Source organism: Salvia splendens, chromosome 6, assembly GCF_004379255.2.
Source record: "Salvia splendens isolate huo1 chromosome 6, SspV2, whole genome shotgun sequence".
Lineage (NCBI taxonomy): Eukaryota > Viridiplantae > Streptophyta > Magnoliopsida > Lamiales > Lamiaceae > Salvia > Salvia splendens.
The window spans coordinates 3081252-3102151 of record NC_056037.1 but is presented as its reverse complement, the minus strand read 5'-3'; the positions used below and the strand labels follow the sequence as shown (position 1 = coordinate 3102151).

The following is a 20900-nucleotide window of genomic DNA, read 5'->3' as shown; positions in this document are numbered from 1 at the left end:
CAAGGACGGAGAGAGTAACAATTTAGGAAATTATTAAAATCTTTAATTAAATATTTATATATTTAAGAATATATTTTACCGAATATTGTAGTATAATTATTCCGAATCAAGCACGAACTCATATGAAAATTTTTCCATATCATTTCATTTTATTAGCTATAGATTAACAAAACTAATTTATCTCATTTTGGGTCAACCACCATGATTTCAATTTGAAAAAAGTAATTAAAATTGAAATAATGAGAATTATTTCATATTGGGTCAACCAACCACTTCGGTTAATTTCGAACCACATGTCATTTGGTTTAGAGTTAGTCGGGTTAGTGAATTTTTCGAGTTAAAAATTTTGAACCCTAACCCTGTAAAATTGTTGGGGCGGGTTTCGAGTTAAATCAACCAAACAATACAACAAATACTAATACTAATATTTATTCTAAGATCATCACAAACAAGCAAATAATCAAAGAAACTACAAATAACCATTCATATGAAAATCTTGTAGCAATATATATAGCCGCCTATATCATTCTTTGAATATGGGAAAAGCATAGTTCTCGTCAATCTAAAGCAGCTTACGCTATTACTAATGCTTCAACATTTTGTGATCTGCAAAATTATGCCAGAATTCAGCACAAATTTTTATCATTTTTGGTTCTAAATTTATTGGTAGCAAATGCTTTCTCCAAACTCACCTGTGGTTTCAACCAAACAAATGGAAGAGGATCCCATCAGTCTACTTTGTGTTATGTGTTGGAACGCTCAGGTAGAACTTGGTGTTCTTGAAATCATCCAGCATCGGATTGTATCCATCTTTGGTTCTCGTCTTCGAAGGAATGCCGAATTCTTCCATAAAAGATGATGTATCAAGCTACACCAGGGTAGCAAATACAGGGAGACGAAGCCAGTAGTTAGAACACGACATATTCAGCAACAAAAACGCATCATTTCCACATATAATATTGTGAAGTCGAATTTACCATAAGAGTTCGCCTCTTCTTTCCTTTCTTCAATGGTTTAGCTTCTGTTGGCTTTAACCATCCAGAGCAATAGTGATCAATATTTTCCAGAAGGCAAAAGTCCGTTGGAAAAAATATATCGGCATCACCCTGTAAAGGAAGACATTGATCGATGCATTAAGGTTTTGAAGGGTGCATAAGTAAACAGTTATTTTAGTATATGTTGTTTCAGTTATTCTTCCAACTCTTCTCAAGAATCATAACCATAAGAAATCTTAATTAACCTTCAACTCTCATAGGGCGAACGACAGAAAGTCATTTCTTGAGTAAGGATAATTGATATATGGTACAGTTGTTAGACATGGAAAACTATTGATGAACGACACGTCTAATAAACACTCTATTTCATAAAGGTGACATCAATAAAGGAAACAAACCTTGGCATCCAGGTAACTGTTATGATCTGAGTTAGTGCCATCTTTCTGCAAACAAATAGGATAGAACTACAAATAAACTTCATTGAAGGGAATTTAATGAAACATTACAAATATAATTTAGAGTACTGAACCTTGCTGGCAACGAGAGGGGCGCGTTCGCCTGGTATTGTTACATCAGGAAGGTAAGTGAAATCGGATGCGATTAAGGACATCTTTGGTAAAGCGCCATGTAGAACTTGTAGGAGTTTCTGTATATTTCAGTGGAGTAATATTGCATAAATATGTAAATCCAGAACAATTGTAAGAATTGGAAATATTATTAAAAGATCTTACTAAACAACCGGTTGGTAGCCAGCATCTTCGAGGCCTCGGGAAAACTTTAGCCAAAAAACTTTGAGCGATTGAACCCATCCTGCTTCCATGAGGTTTACCGTCTTTTGCCAAATCCAGGATTTCCATGCAACTTTCAATAAGTGGATCTTCCAAAGGCTTATACAGCTCAGAGAGTTCGGGACTATTGACGAACACATGAAGACAAACAGAAAATAGTAAATTACTTTGATATAAAAGCAGTATAAATCTATAACACTCAAAACGAGCAAACCAAAGAACATCCATTCCAAGTAAAAGGTAAATAAGAATTACTTGTCATGTCTTTTTTCAACCCAAACTTCCATCCAAGGTGAGACTTGATCCTTAGAATAGATTAGATCGTGTGGAAGATTATCAAGCACCTGCAAAAGTTTATCAGACAAACGACCTCATATGCTGGTTATAGTTTTTTCATGTCAATAATAAGAATATCCAAACTTGTTTTATCCAACCAATCAATTCTCGATCCTATGTTTACATACCTCCAGCATTATCACCCAACACGGTTGTTGCTCAGAACCTGTTACAACAGACATAAGGTTCAGACTAAGCCCTGATTCCCGAACATTTTTTGTTCTTCATAATTCATGTATAGATCAAACCACAACTTAACAAAGTCTGCATAAATAAAGCAGGCATACCCCATCCACCTGGATCAGCAGCATCACGGCATTCTACCCTGAACTTTTTCGCGTGGCTACTAACTTCTCCGACAGTTTCCAGTTGCTTTTTGGCCAGCGAAGAACTAATTTCCACTGAACTGAAACATATCACATTATTACAATTATTATCTACAAATATCTCAAAAGCATAACATCCCAAAACAAAATTCCATTATAATGTCTCATTTGGGAAAAATATCAACCCTACTTCAAAATCTTCAGAAATTTATCAGTATTCCAGCTAGTTCTAAGTTTAATCAGTACTGGATAACCGAATACATTGTATACTTCATGTATTAACCTAGGGGTCCTTGTGGGGAGTATATTATTAGCCAAGCATGCTAAGGACATAGAGGCACCAGTAAAACAGACGAGCCCAAAATCTTGTCAACAGCATGTATCAGGACATTACATACATATATTGCATACTATCATAAATTCTTGAAGGTGCATTCACTTTTATGTAATCCATTACACCCCTCGCACAGGTTCCTGATCCACCTCCGATCTCATATATCTGAAATAGAATGTAACAAATAAAAATGTTGAAAGGAAGAGGGAGGAGGTGAGCGTGGACAAAATATGATCAATCACATTTACCAGAACTTACAACTTTTGCAGAAGACAAAATTAAGCCAGATAGTGCCATACGAATCTAACCTTTTTATTTTACAGCAATAAGCATGCCAACCAGGACTCTAACTATACCACAGCCTTGGAATTTCGGACAGATGGTTAAAGTACTAATTGTATTGCCATTGTCTATTCCTAGTTTAATATGATCATATCTAAAACCAGAGTGAATCTGCATATGAATCATGATGGAGTACAAGATGTTCACATGTTTGTCTATCTACTAAAAAATTGATGCACTTACTTTTAGTGGAACAGATAGGTTAGTAGTCCGGAGAATTGCTTCAGCTATTCCATGGGCATACCAAGGCTTCAAAAAGAACAGATATTAACATAATAAGCAATGACAATAGTGAGAAACAAAAGCCATTATTATTTTTCAAAAGTGTATAACGTGCAGAAATAATGCAGTATGTTCATATAGGTAGGTTATTCTTCACATCAGCCCCCTACTTCACTATCAAACAAGAAGTTTGAAATAAGGTAATACTTTTGCATCTCAATCATCATAACTTTACCTTAAAAAGCTCCACAGGGGTAAACCAAGATATATCGTTCTGCTTGTAGATAGCATCCACGTGCTTTGTATAAGCTTTCCGGCCTTCAAATTTGTTGCACTTTGAACAGTTAAAGCACATACATAAAAATAACTCCAAGGCATCCAAGCAAGAGCAATTGTAAGACCAAATGCTTGAAAATCCATTTAATAGTTCCCAAGGCCCATATGAGATCTATATCATACTGAAATTTTGTACTATTACACTAACCTATGAGAGAGTGGTAACTAGTACTAAGTAGCAACCCTCAGTTCAATAATGAAGAATGTCAACATGTAAATTTAGCAAACTGAAATGGATATCCTTTTCTTGCTACAAATATACATGAAGAACCATCAAGCCACCAGAGTATACAACAGCCCAAAATCTTGGTAATCGTGAGATTCTAAATGTCTGTTTGCTTCGAAATCAACAAGCACCCCTTTTTCACATCAGTAAAATATTCTTGACAAAATCATCCATAGGAAAGGTTAATCAAGCTGGCAGATAATATCAGAAACACTCTGGATTCATAACACAATCACAACCTTCCTTAGCTCAACCTCTCAACACACAAAGCTGAGAAGTAATAACATGATTTCTATCTCAAATAACCAATCTAACAAAAATTAAATATCCACAAACATGTCAGCTAACCGTCGAGCTGATTGAACTTAATGCTTCGATCAAGCACTCCAACTGAGTCCGATCTTTGAGAAAAATATCCATATTCTGGATCATACAAAGCCGCACGAATAAAATCCCTAACCTTCAACATTCAAAAAACGTTAACAAGATGAGAAAGCCTAAAATTCCAAAAGCAACATCAATAAAAATCAATTCTTTAGCTGGGACAAAGAGGAGGGATTACGAGAACTGGGGAATCACCAACGAAGTTTGTGGAGAAGTAGGCCGGAGAAAATGGGTTTACTGCAAAACGAAAACTGTTGATTGAATTCACACAAAATTGAATTGCACATGACAACACGCGCACTCACACACACCTCTAGGAGAGAAAAGGAATGAGGAGAGGGATCTGGAGGAGGCAATGCGAGCTGCCATTTCTGCACTCTTTGAGCCTTTTCAATGCTTGATTTGTATCATCCCCTTGTTCGCCTACACTCTACTCTGCATTTTCTGCAGTCTTCGAGGGGTTTTGCGGAAGAGAGAGGCATTGAAGAAACGCGACTTCATGAGGTTTATCTGTAGTTGCTCAACGATTTTTCAACAGTTGGATTTGCTAATTTTAAATTGTCAAGTCCAATGATAAAAACTACAGTAATTTTCTTTTCATTTAAATCCAAAAAAAGAAAAACAATAAGGAGATTTATTTATTCTACTCACCTTTTTTTGTTTTCCAAGATAATCCTCGTGACTGTCAGAGTATTAATTCTTTGTCTCAACGATCAGCGCACTAAGCGATAGCCGATATGCGTTTGGTTGACCTTCCTCTATTTGTTCTTTGTTCTATTGTCTTCTCAAATACACATTTTATATTTCATCTACTCATTTAAAACGAAGCATTTTTAGTAAGAGATTTTATGCAGCGTTCCTATAATGTACTATTAAGTGAAAAATAAAATAAATAGGGAGTAAGGTTCACCATTTTGAGTGGAAATATAAAAAAGAAAAATGCATTCCTTTAAATAAAACAAGAAAGAATTTTAAAAATAAAGAGAGAGAATTATAAAACAAAGTTATAGGATGGCATGGCTCTTGGAGTAAAAATGAAAATCATAAAATCAATGGCCCCATAAAACAGAATCTTGAAAGTTGTGCTTGAGATGAACAAAGTGGAATTCAATAAAACCATGATTACATTTCCACTTGAGAATAAAAATGGAAAAGAAAAAAAAAAGAAGAGAATTCAGATATTCTAATTCGAAAACCATTATTCCATAGGCAAACTCCACATTTCTACTTTACTTTTCTTATACACAATTCCATTCTTTAACATTTCTTTCTGCTTAGATATAAAATATCTGCTTATGCCATTTGTTCTCTGCTTTTGTGTATACTTTCTCAGGTATTTTTACTCTCAAAGCCATGAAAGATCCACAAGGTAAAGCCCTATGCATTTTTTTTCATTTTTGGTTTTTATCTTTTCATCATATGGGAAATTCAGTGATATTTCTGTTATTTGAAGCTCTAGGATGCAAGAATATTTTGCCTTTTTCTAGTGAAATTATTCACAGATTTTTTTGTGAATTGGTATTATTTGAATTGCTATAAGTAGATTAGCATTGGTATTCATTTGAACCCTTTAGCTAAATTGGTTGAGAAGTGGTCATAATTTATCTGTGTAGACATGACTATTTATACAATAAAGATTTCATTTTTAAGTATGAATATCAACAGTTAAACTAACATGTCTAGAAATAAGAAGGATGCCCTTAGCAAATTCAAAAATGAAAGTTATTTGAACCTTGTTTTGATGATCAACTGTTGAATGCTTTGTTTGTAATGCAACGTTGTTGTTGTTGACACAAGTCTTTGTATCGTGTAAGGTGCATATCAATCACCCTTTAAGTCGTTATACGACAAGTTGCAAGACATACTTTGCTGTTCTACGTTGCCAAACAGCTATAAGAGACTAGACGCGGCCCTTGAGAGGAAAATGGTGGAGATGAAGAGGAACCCTTCGAGGAATAACAATTTCAAATCATTCGACAGCATAATCATGAAATTCCCTCAGTTCAGAGAGGGGCTGAAAGAGATTAGGAACATATTCGAGCAGTATGGTGAGGTCTCAACTCCTATTGAGATCGTACTCGTGTTCTTGATGATGAGTCTTTTATTGCCTTTACCACAGATGAAGACGTGAATGGTACTATTGACAATGAAGAGCTGAAGAAATGCTTGCACGTGTTCGAGTTCAGCATTAGTGATGAGGAAATTGGTGATCTTGTCGCCTACTGTGACATAGACGAAAAGGAAGGGATACAATTGAAGGAGTTTATAGTTGTTGTATTTCTCACTTATCTCCTCATGGATGCTCCGGCTTCACCTAACACGGTATAAGCATTGCCGTCTTCTTTGCTTACACGGGATTCGGTATCAGGTTATGATTCTCCGTTATATGAACTTGCAGCAGAAACTGAAGATGTGTTCGCCTCAGATTGAAACGACCTTGAATGCGATAATTGAGGTGTTCTTATTTCTTGACAAGAACGGTGTTGGGAAGCTGAAGAAGAAGGATGTCGTCAAGGCATTAAACGAGGCTTCTCCCAAGGAGAAATCTCCTTCACACATCACACACAGCCGTTTTAGTTATGAACCCTCCTTTTTCTTCGATAATTTCAATATTTTGCGTAGTACATGGTTTATTACTAGCAAGAGGTGTGTTTGGCTTTTAACAGTGGCATTGTTGCTTATGCAGAGGAAATGGACTGGGATAAGAACGGGAAGGTTAGCTTCAAGGAATTCCTTTTCTCGTTTATCAGTTGGGTCGGGTTTGAGTGTGACGATGAAGATCATGAAGAGTAGCTTCTACTATATGACTGAAGCAGGAGACCTGTTTGAAACAAGGTTAAGAGTCATGTAGATTTGATAACTTCTACAAAATGTACATACTGATTCATACAAATATTTGTATGTTCATTTGTTTGTATGATATTATTTCCATAGTATTCCTTGATTGATTTTGGATCTGTTGTTGTAATGTTTCACTTTCCCAACCAGCAAAGCCAACTAAATAGAGAAATAATTAAAAATAAAACTAGAAATTTTAAAAATCAACCCCAAAAATTATATATATCCTCAAGATTGAATTTATAATACACTCTGAATACAACCGATGAAGATTCCATAAGATTATGGCTTCAAAAATACATGGAACGTTTCCAATCATGCCAAAAGGCTGAAAACATCATTCTTCTTCAAGTTAGAGACTGTAATTTCTTCTCATGAAGCTTAGCACGTCGTAGGGCGTCCAAGGCCTCAGCTTGCTTTCCGGAGCGTTTTAACTTCACCGCCTTCACTTTATCGGCCTTGATCTGTTCCACCAGCTGAGCTCTCTCTGTATCAGCATCCGCCTCGATCTTGGCCGGCTCTGGTCGTTCTATAGCCTTGGATTTGGATTGTCCATCATTTAACCCGATTGACTGCAATGCGGACAGGAGCTGAGGATCGAGAAAATCCTCGACGCTGACATCATCTGCTGGCCCAGCAGAATCATGAGCGTCCGACTCTTGCAGCTGCGATTCTATAGCTTTTGCCAGTTCAAACTCGGCCTCAGCTTCTGCTGTTTTACCTTCCCTTCTCAGCTTGAGCGCTTGACGCTTGTGGCCAAGCGATTTCTGCTGCAGTTTGAACTTTTCACGGCTTGACAACGGTTTAGAAACTGAACTGGGACTGGCCTCCTTGTCCACAGACGAGACATTGGATGCTGAACTGTCACTGGATTTGGTTGTCGTAGTCTGAGGTGTTTCCTCCACGCCCTTCTCCAAGAGCTTTGCCTGCCGAAGCTCCTCCTTAGCTTCTGCTAATTTCCCATCTCTCTTGAAGGCAACCGCCTTCCTCTTGTGCGCAAGGATCTCTTGTTGGAGGGAACTTGAATATGGTTGAGAAACAGTCGACTGAGAAGCATGCAATTCTTGTGGCTTCTCAATCTCCTGCGGTATTCCATCTGGTTTCTCTAGTCTAATCTCAACTTTAGCTTGCTTTTCTGAATCTTCATGAACAGATGCGATTCCCTTGTTTTTTGGGGGAGAATCGTCTATTTTGATCGGTTCTTCAAATTCTTTCAACTGTGCCTCCAGCAATCTGGCCTTGTTCAGCACTTCCTCCTCCTCCTCGACCTCTCCCTGGCGTCTCAGTGCAAGAGCTTTTCTTTTCAACGTTAACAATTCTCTTTGAATTTCACTCTTACTCTTCTTAGGCATCTTCACTCCAAAATCAGCGGTAGATTGGGTGATAGAGGGCCCACCTATATGCTTCTGGGACTGGTTATGTTCTTTTAAAGTTGATGATATATCTGCATTATCCTCATCTTCCCAGCCCAAGTTCTTCAAAAGTGACAGATACGAAGGATCGTGCAAATCTTGATCCGTCACTTCTTCATCTCCATTATCCATAGTCTCATCTATGCTGTAACTCAGCTTGTTGCCAATACTTGGCTGTCTTGCAGTGGGAGCTTCTTTCATACCTTCAAGCTGCTCCTCAAGAACCTTCGCCTTTTTCAATTCTTCATCCGACTCATCTGATCTACCTTCCCGTTTGAGTGCTAGAGCCTTCTTTTTCAGGGCAATAAGCTCTTTCTGAATCATTAGTTTACTCTTTGGAGCTGACTTAGGGCCAGCGTCATTCACACTCGCCCTGCTGGAAAATGAAGATTCTTCCACAGATTCCAATATTACACCTTTTTGAGGAGCAGAACCCTGATTGATCAAATCTTTGGGATTTTCGAGCTCCTTTTCAAGAAGTTTTGCTTTTCTAAGAAGTGCCAATGCATCTGTTGTGTTGCCTGCTTTTTTCTGATTTAGAGCTTCTCTCTTTAAAGACTGAATCTCCGCTATTAATGAATCCTTCTTAGAAAATGCAACCTCGTTACCATGGTCATCAAAATCTGCAGAGTCGTCTTCCCAACCTAACGATTTCAAGGCAGAAGACATCTCCGGATCATTGATGTCTTCATCTGTTATGTCGAAATTACCATCCACAGCAATATCATCAGCCATTCCAATCAACTGATTGAAATCCAAATTCATGTTTGATTTATATGTCCCCGAAAAATCAGCACGCTCGTCAGCATCCATACTGCGTATTAGTGATGAAAGTTCATCATCGGAATCATCAGACCCACCCAGAAGCTCCTCTTCCTCTATTTTCCTCTCAAGAATTTTAGCTCTCTTAAGTTCTTCCTTGGCCTCGACAACATTCCCAGCTCGTTTAAGTTCCAGAGCCCTTTTCTTATGAGCAACTACCTTAGATTTATCAGCACTGACAGTTTGCTTCTCTTTATTAGGTTTCTGAGAGACTTCCTTGAGAAGCGAAAATAGCTCACCCTCCAAAGACATGGTTGCTGGCTTTTTTTCTGCATCGTTGAGATCTAGATCCGACCATCCCAGCTCCTTGAGTTCGGCAGAAACATCGTCAGTTCCTTTACTCTTTTGAGACGGGATTTTGTTTTTAAGACCAGAGGCTTTAGCTTCATCTTTGTTTTGTTGAATATCATCTATGTTGCTTGATGACAACGCCTTTTTACTATTTTTTCTCAAAGCTAACTCCAATGCTGTAGCTTGCCTTTCAAGCTCTTTCCCTTTTTTAAAAGCTTTTAATGCTTCTTCGGGTTTTCCTTCAGCTTTCAAAGTTCTGTGCTTCTGTTTTTCATGTAAAGCTTGCTGGCGTAAATCTTCTGGGGTGACAGATCCTGACTCTGTCAACGTGAAAGTAGACTTATCGAGAGAGAGATTTCTAACTACATTTGTACCTTCAACCTGACTAGCTACTTCGGAAATATTTGAGCATGATGCACTGCCTTTTTGTGAAGAGAAATGCCCATTCTCGTTACTGAGAATCTGATTCAAAATCTCTTCATCTTTCTTTGAAGCATGCTTCGAACCACCTGCAATGGCTAATTCAGAATTTCAGATAACCACATTCCTCTTTCATCTGCCAGAGATAATATAGCAACAGCAAGCATGCTAATGTGCAGCGCCGAAAAATAGATTTTTATACCAAATGGTTCAATATCATAACAAAAATATTTTCATATGATATAGAATTGAATGTTTAAAAGGTAATTTAGAGACACGCAGCAGTGACCCTTCTGAAACAAATTGTTCTGCGTGCAGTGACACAAGGCAGTTCATATGTATTCAATCAAAAATCGAATACGGTTCTCTGTACTCTGCACTTATCCAAGTTTGAAGCATTATAGAAATATAATCCAGCAGCATGAACATATATCTCAAAAAAGGGATTTAAGTAGTCCATCACAAATTAACCAAATATTGTTGAGTGTGACCTACTTTTGTAGTACCAGTTAACATAGCATAACAGGAGACGGTAAAAGCTAACAAGTCATCCAGAGAGAATGTTAGTATTAGGTTAAGCTTTCAAAACTAGAGTAAGTTTACACAAGACAACAATGACGGTCATAGCAAAACAAGTTAACAAAACACTTAATATGAGGAAGAATCGCTTGTAAATAAATAACATAAGACGTAAAAGCTGACAGGCTAGCCAGAGAGCAACGTTAACCTTTCGAAACTAGAGCAAGTCTACAAAAGGCAACAATGGAGGTAATCAGAACACCTAATATGAGCATGAACCGCTTGTAAATAAATAAAGGGAGACGGAAAAGCTAGCAGTTTAGCCAGAGAGCAATGGCAAGCTTTCAAAACTAGAGTAAGTTTACGAAAGACAACAGCAAAGATGGTTATTGCAAGACAAAAGAAAAACAAAACACTTAACATGTAGATGAACCACTTGTAAATAAGTAACAGGAGAAGTAAAAGCTAACAGCCTAGCCAGAGAGCAATGTTAATCTTTCGAAACTAGAGCAAGTTTACAAAAGAAAGCAATGGGGGTTATTGCAAAATAAATCAACAGAGCACTTATTATGAGGATGAACCACTTGTAAATGAAAATAAAAGAAGAGGATGAACCAAATAGAGATATCTTTGAATACCTCTAGAAGATTTATTTTTATGTCCATATCTTAATTCAAACCGTGCAGCCTCCTCTAGCTTTTTACACGGTTCACAGATACGGACAGGTGAGTCGCCTTGACCACGCAATACCATCCTTTGCTGGGTACAGCTGCCGCAAAATATGCCTCCACACCTGCGGCAATGGTGCTGGAAATCCATCCAGCCCAAGACATCAAAATATTCAATTCAAATCCATCGTGATCAACGCGAAAAGATCACAACTTCAACCAAACCCATCAAAAAAATACAGGAAAATTTGACTTATTACAATCATGACCGAGTAACAAAAACTCAAGAACCAATAAATTTGACGAAAAGGGGGTTTTCATCAACGAAGCACTAAAATCATGATCAGAAATCAAATGGATTAATCAGTGGAAAAAGAGGTAGGCAAATTGACGGACCTTGCGATTGATGAAAGTGAACTGTGAGGAACATCCTTGGCAATTTGAGGCGTCGACCACCCAAGTATTCCCCCTCAGTGATGGCTTCGGCGGCAGCCCAATTTTCTCCAACATCTTTTCTTTCTCTTGTTGATTTCACCTGCTTTAGTTTTTGAATTGAGCTGATGCAGTGATCGAAATCGATGGGATTGAATTGAATCAAACGTGTTGAAGAAAGAGGAGTCTATCTCAATGGTCAAGAGACCAAAGCGTCCTTATACGACGTCGTTATTCTCTTATTTTTCTTTCTCGTTGGTATTTTCCACACGTAATTCATAGATGGGCTTGTGTTGCAAGATTCATGAAATTAAGAGCATCCCCATGATGGTTCATAGAGCATGGATGTGAGCCCGGCCAAACATTTATTACTTTTTTACTCTCTGCTCTTCCCCAATAGTACAACACACACATCCATGCTCTTCCACAAAGACATGCTCAAGGGTTCACCATTCCATTATTTAATTTAAATACTTTAATTACTAAAAACATTTCTACAATATAAAAATACATTAAAAATACTCAGACTACTATTACAAATTTTAAAAAATAAAAATTACATACTTAAATCCTAAAAAATAAAAATTACATAATTAAAATCATACAAATTACATACTTAAAATCCTAAAAAATAAAAATTACATAATTAAAATCCTACAAATTAAAATTACATACTTAAAATACCTTCGTGGAAGACTATTTTATCCTCAATGTTTTTCGGAGACCTCGTATCGTTGCATAATGTGCATCAAGTTGCTCAGGAGACATGTGCGACGTATTGACTATATTGAGTTGAGCGAAAAGGGTCCACAACGAGTTGGTGGGCGGTTGAGGTGGCAGAAAGGGAGTAGGAGCGGCAACGGAAGCGGCGTGACGACGGTTGGCCACCGCCTGTTTCCTTCCTTGAGACCGGCGTTGGGAACTACTCTGGCCGGCGTCGGGGCTGCCCAAGTTAGCTGCGGCAAGCTGGCTAGCAACAACATCTGAGCCGACGTTGGATAACGACCTCGACCGTTTGTTGGAGGAGCGGGAGGATGATGATAAGCCTCCCTTATACTTCGGATGCGTACGCACCTCCTGCCAAGCGCTGAGGTACTTGAATGCTTTGTAATAACAAGATTGGTATGTCGCCATGGAGGCACTGATGATGTCGAGCTTGCTCTTGCCGCTCCCCGCCGACTCCTGTTCCTGAAGGTAAATCCCCTTGAACTTTTGGATTTCTTCGTTGGCTCTGAAGATGGCATGCGCACCATACTCTCATTGCGCTCGATGGTTCCCTCCGGTCGGGTAGCATTGTACCGGCGAGAGACGCGGAGCCAAAACCTATCCCTAGCTTGGTTCGTGTCAACCTCCGGATCTTCGGAGATTTCCAAATAGGCTTTGAAAATCATATCCATCTCCCTCGGAGTGTACGGGGTGTGGACGTGAGGATCGCCGCCACGACCCATGACACGAGTGCTACGAGGAGGAGGAATAGGAAGAGTTTAGGAGCCGCCGCTCCCTCCCGGTCCTTGTTCGGGTGCCCACTCGTATCGCCCGTCGGGGGTATCTTGCTCGTCCACCAGGTAAGGACGGTAGCCACCCGGAATTTGAGAACCTTGGGTTGGAGGAGGGGGCGAGAATTCCGTTTCCAGACTAGGGAACTATTCGTGGTTCCAACCACAGGAGCCGGAGGGGTGATCGCCGGAGCCGAACATTTTATTTTTCAAGAGTGAAGGGAAAGATTGAGAATTGATTAGAGAATTTAAATGAGAATTGTATAGTGTGGTGTAAAATTTTTTGTATGGAAATATGAGTATTTATAGATGAAAATGTGAATTTTGGGGAAAAAATTGAAAAATAAATTAAAAATGTTGAGAAAACGGATATAATTTATTGGGAAGTGAGAAAATATTTTTTTAAACTATTTTTTTTAAAAAAATGAAAAATACCAACGGACGTGCTCGATGTATCGAGCAGCACCGTGCCGTCTGCAAGAGTGCAGCGGCGGACGAGGCGCTGTCGCGCCGTCGGCACGGACGCCGTCCGTCCCAGCAATCACCGTTGGGAATGCTCTAAAGTAATCTTCTCACAAAATATATTCAGAATTTAAAAGTTAATAACATTACTATGCTTTATAAGAAATTTGTATAATAATTAGAAATATAATTAAATAAATCCTGAAAGAATTTATAAAGAATTCGGTAAATGGCTACAATCTTCCATGCTTAAAATTATATCTTCTGAGCGCATAAAATCTAATTTTATGTAAACTGATTATATTTATATTAAAAAAAATAAATTAAAGGACTATAAAACAGAAGCATAATACTCACAAAATACAATATTCATCTACATAAAATTATTCACAAAATCGAACATTATACTCATGGCTGGAATTATCTTGCGAATATCATAAATTAGAAGTACTACTACATTATATTTTTGTAAACTTTTAATACTGGAATTATCTTATACTATAAACAAAGGGTGTTAATGGGCCTTATGTTAGGCATATACCCATCTACATGCCCAATTAGGAAGCAGTTTGCTGATATAAAAAGAATTCAAAGCAAAGAGGAACCGAAGGTAAGCGGCAAATACTATCTGCGTCGCCGGGCTGAAAGCTGAAAAGTATCGATTTTGCGGCATTATTTTCTGGTAATTTTGCAGCTTAATCGTTTGATTCTTCTATTCCATGTGTTGATTCTTCTATTCCATGTGCACTCGTGCGGGGTGTAAAAAGGTGGCCCTATTGGGAGCCGGCTTGTGTCGCAATGTTTGGCGGCTGCTTCCACTGCAGAGGGGAATCTACATGAGTGTTTTTGAGATAAAAGTGGCGGATTAGGAATTTATCGGGGGATAGGCAGAAGGGAACTGATTGCGGGTGGAATTGGTGTCGAAGAAGTAGTTGGTTTTTTTAAAGAGAAACACAAAACGACGGCATAACGTGGAAAATAGAGAATAGGGCTTTTAGTATTTTACTAACTTCCTTGTGATGTACTATATTCATTTTGCAATCATTATTACAACATGCAGTAAAACACAAGCTAGTTTATACTTTTTACTAGCGTTCGTGTAATTTAATTTGTGTGTAAATGGACAATGGCCTAGGTTAGAGTTCCAGATTTCTCTTGTTTTAAAGGTGTCAATTCAGTTTGGAATGCTAAGTTGTGATAGTCAGAATGAACTTGTGTTAAAAAGTACTATAGTTCTAACTGTTTTGTTCAATTGAACATATTTTATTTGCGTTTTAGTTTCTAAGAAAATTGGATACTTCAAGACATTATCTACATTTTAAATTTAATATTGTCCTCTTCTCTTTTGTTTCACAGACGAAGAGCTTGCTTGTGATAGCTGCCTGCGGCTCTTAGTTCACAAATTGTCTAATTATTTAGCACTGCGGATATGGTAATAAATAGCAATAAAGCCGGAGTGCCAGCAGCACCTCCACATGAACTTCATGTGTGGAAATTTGCAGAGTCTAGAGCTCCTGAGATTGAGGGACTGCATTCTGTTATTGCTGATCGTATGGATAACAATTTCAAATCTCAAAGGAACAAGAGGAGGAGAACTACTGGACATGATAATCGAGTTGCAAGAAAGAAGTTCAGAAAGAGAAGTATAGATGGATTAGGACCTGCAGGAAAAATTGATTCTACGGGGAATGATGAAAAGAAAGTTTCTCGCCGTGTTCGGAGGAATGTTGAACTTAAGAAGAACCTCCCAACTGGTTACGTTACTTCAGGGGATGGGACCAAGAGACTGAGAACGCATGTATGGCATGCAAAGCGGTTCAAAATGGAAAAACTTTGGGGATTTTATATTCCTCTTGGCCTTCATGGGAGGTAGTTGTCTTCTTAAACTTTTGTGGTAAAATGGTGGCTGTTTTATTTGTTTCTGAAAAGCATCTTACCTTAAATGTATTTTGGCCAAGTCAAAACATGACTATGTAATCTATAGGTTTGTTACTTTCTTGATTTAAAAGATGAGCTTTAGCAATTAAAGTTAGTTGATATCCTTTAGGTGTCCATTATGGTCAATAATAAACCGATCTTATATTTTGCAAGCAAGATAACTTATACTTCAAATTATGTAATGCAGAGGACGAGGTTCCAGGGCTCTGTTGAAAAAATTAAAAAATGGAGTGCTTGTGCACGATGCAAGTTACCATGGTGCAATCCAGTTAGAGGGTCCACAGGCAGGCATCTTCTTTCCCTTCCTCATGCAAAGTTTTAATTTTGAACATTTGCTGAATATCTTAATTCACTTTTTTCTTATCCTCCACTGCCTTCTTTTCCACCTTATGCTGGTGGATATACCAGCATGTTTTGGATAATGGCAAAATATGCAATGTTAGACCACTTTGGTGTGCTTTTGTGTGTATATTTAGCATGATCTAACCTCCTTGTTTGTGTTTCCAGAAAACGCTGATATCAGTTCTAAGTTCTGTGCTAGTGCCTTCTCCATCAGATTGTTGTGAAGAAACTTTGCATGATGTTCTTGTGGGCAATATCTTTGGAACCGCTATGGTAAAGTAACAATCCTCTACGTTTCCTGAATTTGGATACTAACCTATTGGTAGTGTTCTAATAGTTATGGTTATGCAGCTTCATGATTCTGGAAAACCTAGTTTGCCTACTATTGCTCCTGTGACCTACATGTGGCGGCCTATGCAGCAGATATCTACCAACGTAGATGAGCTTCGCAAGGAAGTTTCCTGTGAAGGTCCTAATATTGATAACACCACCTCTATCCGCCAGCTCTGGTTGTGGATACATGCTGCCTCTTTTAAAGAAGCATATGATTCTTTGAGTTTAGCATGTGAAACGAATGTAGGTTACATAACTTCAAATATTTTGTGCATGACTTTTATGCAACTCTCTTTTTCGGGTTGTGGGCTTGATAGGATGCATTTGTTGTGTGCTTAGATTTGAAATTTCTATAAATACACCCAGCTATTTTGTTATTATTTGTTCTGGGTTTGTATTTCTCTTTCACATGACTACCTAAAAAATCAGATTCATCTGGGGAAGGATTCAGTTGTTCACATTGATTTACACTATAGGTTACTTAATTTCTGAGCATATATTTGATGCGTTTGCAAATGATGAGTTTTTTTATCCAGACAGATGGGACTTGTTCAGCTCAATGCGTTTCTCGAGAGGGACAGCTTGCAAAATTGGAATTGATAGGCACAAAGGTATTTCAGTTGCTGCACAAGACATTGCAACCTGTTAAGCTGTGAGTGCATCAGAGTAATAATTGTTCTCTATCTATATGAATATGTATTCCAACTGATGGTTTTCTGTTGTTTGGCTTCTCAGTAATTCGGAGAACCCTTGGCCTGTGAAGAAATGTTCAGCTCATGAGCATGATGATGCTGTGGAATCTGAAAATACGTCCATCTTTGAGAATGGACATCAGATATCTTCTTCTGCAGTTCTTTCCATGGTTGTAAAGGACCCTCGTAATCTGATTAAGACTGGGGGTGTGGCTGTTTCTGATGGAGAGAACATTGATTTATTAGGTAATGAATACCAGAGTAAACAGCAAACATCAGCGCCTAACCATGAAGCTGAATTTGAACACGAGTATGGTGATTTATGGGATGCTAGCAAAGTTGTAGACCCTCCAGTGGAAGAAAGTGTTTTATGTGCTGGCAAGCATCACCAGCGGAAGGAGTTCTTTTGCCTTGGCCAAAAAGGTTCTGGGTCTCAAAACAAAACTATTGATAAAAATTCCACCAGATCGTGTCCTGTTTTGCTTTTGAAAAATGGAATTTTTGAAGATTCTGTTACAAGGTATATTGTCTCACTGATGATTTTCGTGGTGTTTCATGTTTTCCATACAACTTTTTCTTATACAACGTTTGGCCTAATCAATAATTATGGTATTTTAAATGTTCATGGGCCTCACAAGTTTCTGCAAAACACAATGCACTGTTCACATGCTCTGATGAAAGTCTTTAAATTCTATTTATGACAACTCCTAACTACTTGCTAACTATAGATAGAGCTGTTTTCAACTTTGACATTTGGATTGATAATAGGAGTTGGCTATTTTTGTTGGTTATTTATACAAGCTCAACCAACCAAGTTTATTGATGTTTTTCTAAATAGATATTTCCGGCAGATGATTCTGGTATTCTTATAACTAAGCAATTGTTTGGTTTTAAAAATTTCTTCAGGTGCTCTCTTATAATACCTCTAAGTTGGGTAAAGGCATTTTGGAATACTTTTGTATCGAATGGTGCTTATGCTATAGGCTTAAGAGAGAAGCACTGGGTTGCGGGTGAAGTAAGTTATACTTTTGATGATGCTCCACCAAGAGATTTTTTTATGTTGATTAGGGTAAAGAGATTTCTGGTGATGATGTCGTTTGTCTTTCTGCAGATTGGATTGCCGTACTTCCCCTTGGACTTTCCCGACTGCAATGCATATTCAGATTTTATGGAAATGGAGGCAGCCACAGTCAACCAAAAAGCTATGCTTGTTCCTCCTTCTAAGAGGCCACTGAAAGTTCCTATACCACCTCCATGGGACTGCATGGTCTACAATTTTGGGAAGAAATTGACTGAAGCTGGAAAAATTCAAGCAGATATATGTAGAACTCAAGATGAAAAAATTGATGACATGGAGACAAACTCTGCCTCTGAAAAATCAAAAGATAATGTTTCTGATTGTCAGGCTACTCCGTTTGAGGGTATTGTAGCAAGGACTTCATGCATGCTGAATGATTTCCTAGATAATATCAGTGGCAATCGTTTGTTATTCCCTAGTATACATGGTGTTGAGAATTGCTTGCATAAGTTAATGAGGAACAAAGATTTTCTCAAACAAGACATTGTGATGTCAGAAATGAAGTCCAGAAAACCACCTTGCTTTGTTCGAGTACTTCTGCGTGCTTTTAAGGAAGGCGTTTTTGAACAGGGAGCAGTGGTTTGTGCACCCCTTGCTACTGACATACATTTATGGACTGCTAGGTACTCCTTGAGTTATATAATAGAGTCGTATGTCATTCATTTAGGTGTAATCATTATGTTTAATCTATGCAATTGTTTTGAAATGATGCAGCTCAGAAAGCAACGACGAACCACTTCAAATAACTCAATCTTCAGTTATGTCATACTTCATGCAGTCACCTTCCGGTAAATGGGAACTTCAGATACCTGAGGATCAAGCTCTCTCATCCCATAGATTGCCCATTGGCTTTGTTACGACTGGTTTTGTTCGAGGAAGGCAAGTTTGCAACATTTTCTGATTGAAAGCATGCTCTGTTTGTAGGAGTATAAAATGCTTGTTTTATAGGGTGTTTCTTCATGTAATTCCTTCAATTTTCTTTTGACGTGTCTTTTCCTCTCTCTTGAGTATGCAGCAAGAAGGCCACAGCAGGGGCTCTTTGCGAAGCGAGCGTACTTTCCAGGCTTCGGGAGGAACAATGGAGAGATGTACCTGTAAGGCGGAGAAGGAAAGAGATCTATGTTCTGGTTAGAAATATGAGATCCACAGCCTATAGACTTGCGTGTGCTACCGTTGTTCTTGAGCAACAGGAACAAGACACCAATTTCATGTGACCTATTGTCTACGATTACACATGTCTCACTGTCCGAGTTACATGGTTTGTGAACGCACTTTTAGACACGGATCAAGTACTACCATCTGATAATATTTTGCTCCATTCTTACGGTTGACTAGTTTATTTTAGGAAGAGACTGATGTTGTCCATTTAATTACGTTTCACAGTTAGTCTGTAGGGCAAGCTTCGGTAAATGGAATGAACCTTTCAACTCTCGTCTGTGGATTTGGAGGATGTTCTCTACTTTCAGGTGAACTTTATACGCAAATATGTATACATCATGCTTTGTTATGATGATTTTAGTCAGGATACACGACGAGAATGTAACTGGAGTATTACATTGTTGTAAGATGGCACTATTTATTTTATGTGTGTTATGATTAATGTAGTATTTATAATCAACTGCCAGAAAAATTGCATCATCATGAGATTTTATTATCCATATTTTGCAGGCAATCAATGGATCAGTTTAATAGTTTCTCCACACATATTCAACTTGTTCCCCATTCTTGCTGGATTTTCGAGCTTTGTTAAGACCTTACATATTATGTATCAGCAGACAGCCGATCACCAAAACACCAAATTCTTGAACTTCTCTTTTGAAGCCTTTTCCAGTCTCCAGTCGTTCTTCGTCTTTGGGGCCACCAACGCCCGAGATGAGCCGTGGTTGCATATCATAAGAGGTGATATAACTGTAGTTGATTTTATTCATTATTTTTTTTCTAAATTAATTTTATTAGGCTAGGCAATTCGTGTATAATATTGGATGGAATTCGTGTAACTTTTTGTTAAAGGATTGTAATTTAGCATTAATTAGAAAATTATAGGTAACATGTTACAGCAGCAATCGTGTTTAATTATGATTAATTGCACTAGTCAACTAATACTATCTAGATTTTTGCCACAGCAGCTGATTTTATCTCAAACATCAGTTTATGACGATAAAGTATCTATTAAAATGCTCTGTCCAAAACAGAACTGGTAAGACTTCGTTTATATTGTTAACAATAGAACCTAACTTGTGAGGGAAGAAGTGTATTTAGTATTTAAGTAGTTATCTCCTAACTGCACTTATATGACTATTATGTTGTAATACGGTTGAACAAGTTAGATTTCTTCCTATGCACATAAATGACTCACCTACATATACACTAATAAATGTATGTTTAATACCATCATGTAAATGGTTAATTAGTAATCTTTGTTCACAATTTAAAGAGTCAGTTTGTGCCGATGCAGATTTAAGAAATTGTCAATCTCGAGTAATTATGTGAGGTTCATTTACTAAAAATAATAAAAATGAATAATTGTGTACTTAAAATAGCAAAAGGAATCATTATTTTGTGGATTGGGAAATATTTATTACAATTATAAACTCGAGGCCCAAAAAATATTCATTTGACAAAAGCATGATTTCAGGATGATAATGACAAGAAGTATTTTATCTCGACTTTTTATTTCTTCTCCATATATTCTTCTTTTTGTATATGATTCAATTTATGTTTTAAGTCATACAATAATTTTATTCCTTTGATGATGAAAAAGTATGGGACCCTAAAACGAATAAAAGAGGCTTTGGTTCTGCAATGGGTCATCAGCATCAAAGATAAGAAACATAATTTAGAAAAACGTAGTATTATGTGCTTTCATAT

At 37.7% G+C, this 20900-nt stretch overlaps 4 protein-coding genes across 11 annotated transcripts; 2 read left to right on the top strand and 2 right to left on the bottom strand.

Moving 5' to 3' along the window:
* Positions 1-404: 404 nt before the first annotated feature.
* On the bottom strand, positions 405-4782 carry LOC121808513. The gene is made up of 15 exons (XM_042209048.1): positions 4601-4782; positions 4468-4526; positions 4254-4365; positions 3579-3661; positions 3305-3370; positions 2844-2944; positions 2407-2525; positions 2248-2285; positions 2039-2127; positions 1727-1907; positions 1525-1641; positions 1394-1438; positions 978-1106; positions 693-868; positions 405-606 (listed from the first exon to the last, which is right to left on the bottom strand). The coding sequence occupies exons 1-14, from the start codon at positions 4656-4658 to the stop codon at positions 734-736; spliced, it is 1332 nt and encodes a 443-aa protein (XP_042064982.1). The 5' UTR covers positions 4659-4782; the 3' UTR covers positions 405-606; positions 693-733.
* A 664-nt stretch (positions 4783-5446) lies between these two features.
* LOC121808514 (probable calcium-binding protein CML22) lies at positions 5447-7246 on the top strand. 4 transcript variants are annotated; one of them, XM_042209053.1, is made up of 5 exons: positions 5447-5658; positions 6104-6337; positions 6409-6611; positions 6691-6865; positions 6976-7246. In XM_042209053.1, the coding sequence occupies exons 1-5, from the start codon at positions 5643-5645 to the stop codon at positions 7080-7082; spliced, it is 735 nt and encodes a 244-aa protein (XP_042064987.1). In that variant the 5' UTR covers positions 5447-5642; the 3' UTR covers positions 7083-7246. The 4 variants fall into 4 exon arrangements, with proteins under 4 accessions (XP_042064987.1, XP_042064986.1, XP_042064984.1 ...); XM_042209052.1 differs by having other exon boundaries at positions 6688-6865; XM_042209050.1 differs by having other exon boundaries at positions 6691-7246.
* Positions 7247-7321: 75 nt separating this feature from the next.
* Positions 7322-11901, bottom strand: LOC121808508. 2 transcript variants are annotated; one of them, XM_042209040.1, is made up of 3 exons: positions 11656-11901; positions 11230-11398; positions 7322-10161 (listed from the first exon to the last, which is right to left on the bottom strand). In XM_042209040.1, exons 1-3 carry the CDS (start codon positions 11767-11769, stop codon positions 7475-7477), a joined length of 2970 nt encoding a protein of 989 aa, XP_042064974.1. In that variant the 5' UTR covers positions 11770-11901; the 3' UTR covers positions 7322-7474. The 2 variants fall into 2 exon arrangements, with proteins under 2 accessions (XP_042064974.1, XP_042064973.1); XM_042209039.1 differs by having other exon boundaries at positions 7322-10170; positions 11656-11900.
* A 2291-nt stretch (positions 11902-14192) lies between these two features.
* Positions 14193-20095, top strand: LOC121808509 (ribonucleases P/MRP protein subunit POP1-like). Of its 4 annotated transcripts, none has more exons than XM_042209043.1 (13): positions 14193-14331; positions 15006-15518; positions 15775-15871; positions 16095-16202; positions 16281-16505; positions 16799-16914; positions 16998-17474; positions 17861-17969; positions 18066-18655; positions 18747-18911; positions 19048-19290; positions 19416-19498; positions 19701-20095. In XM_042209043.1, exons 2-11 carry the CDS (start codon positions 15079-15081, stop codon positions 19244-19246), a joined length of 2526 nt encoding a protein of 841 aa, XP_042064977.1. In that variant the 5' UTR covers positions 14193-14331; positions 15006-15078; the 3' UTR covers positions 19247-19290; positions 19416-19498; positions 19701-20095. The 4 variants fall into 4 exon arrangements, with proteins under 4 accessions (XP_042064977.1, XP_042064976.1, XP_042064978.1 ...); XM_042209042.1 differs by having other exon boundaries at positions 19048-19321; XM_042209044.1 differs by having other exon boundaries at positions 16281-16398; positions 16803-16914; positions 19048-19498.
* The last annotated feature ends 805 nt before the right edge of the window (positions 20096-20900 follow it).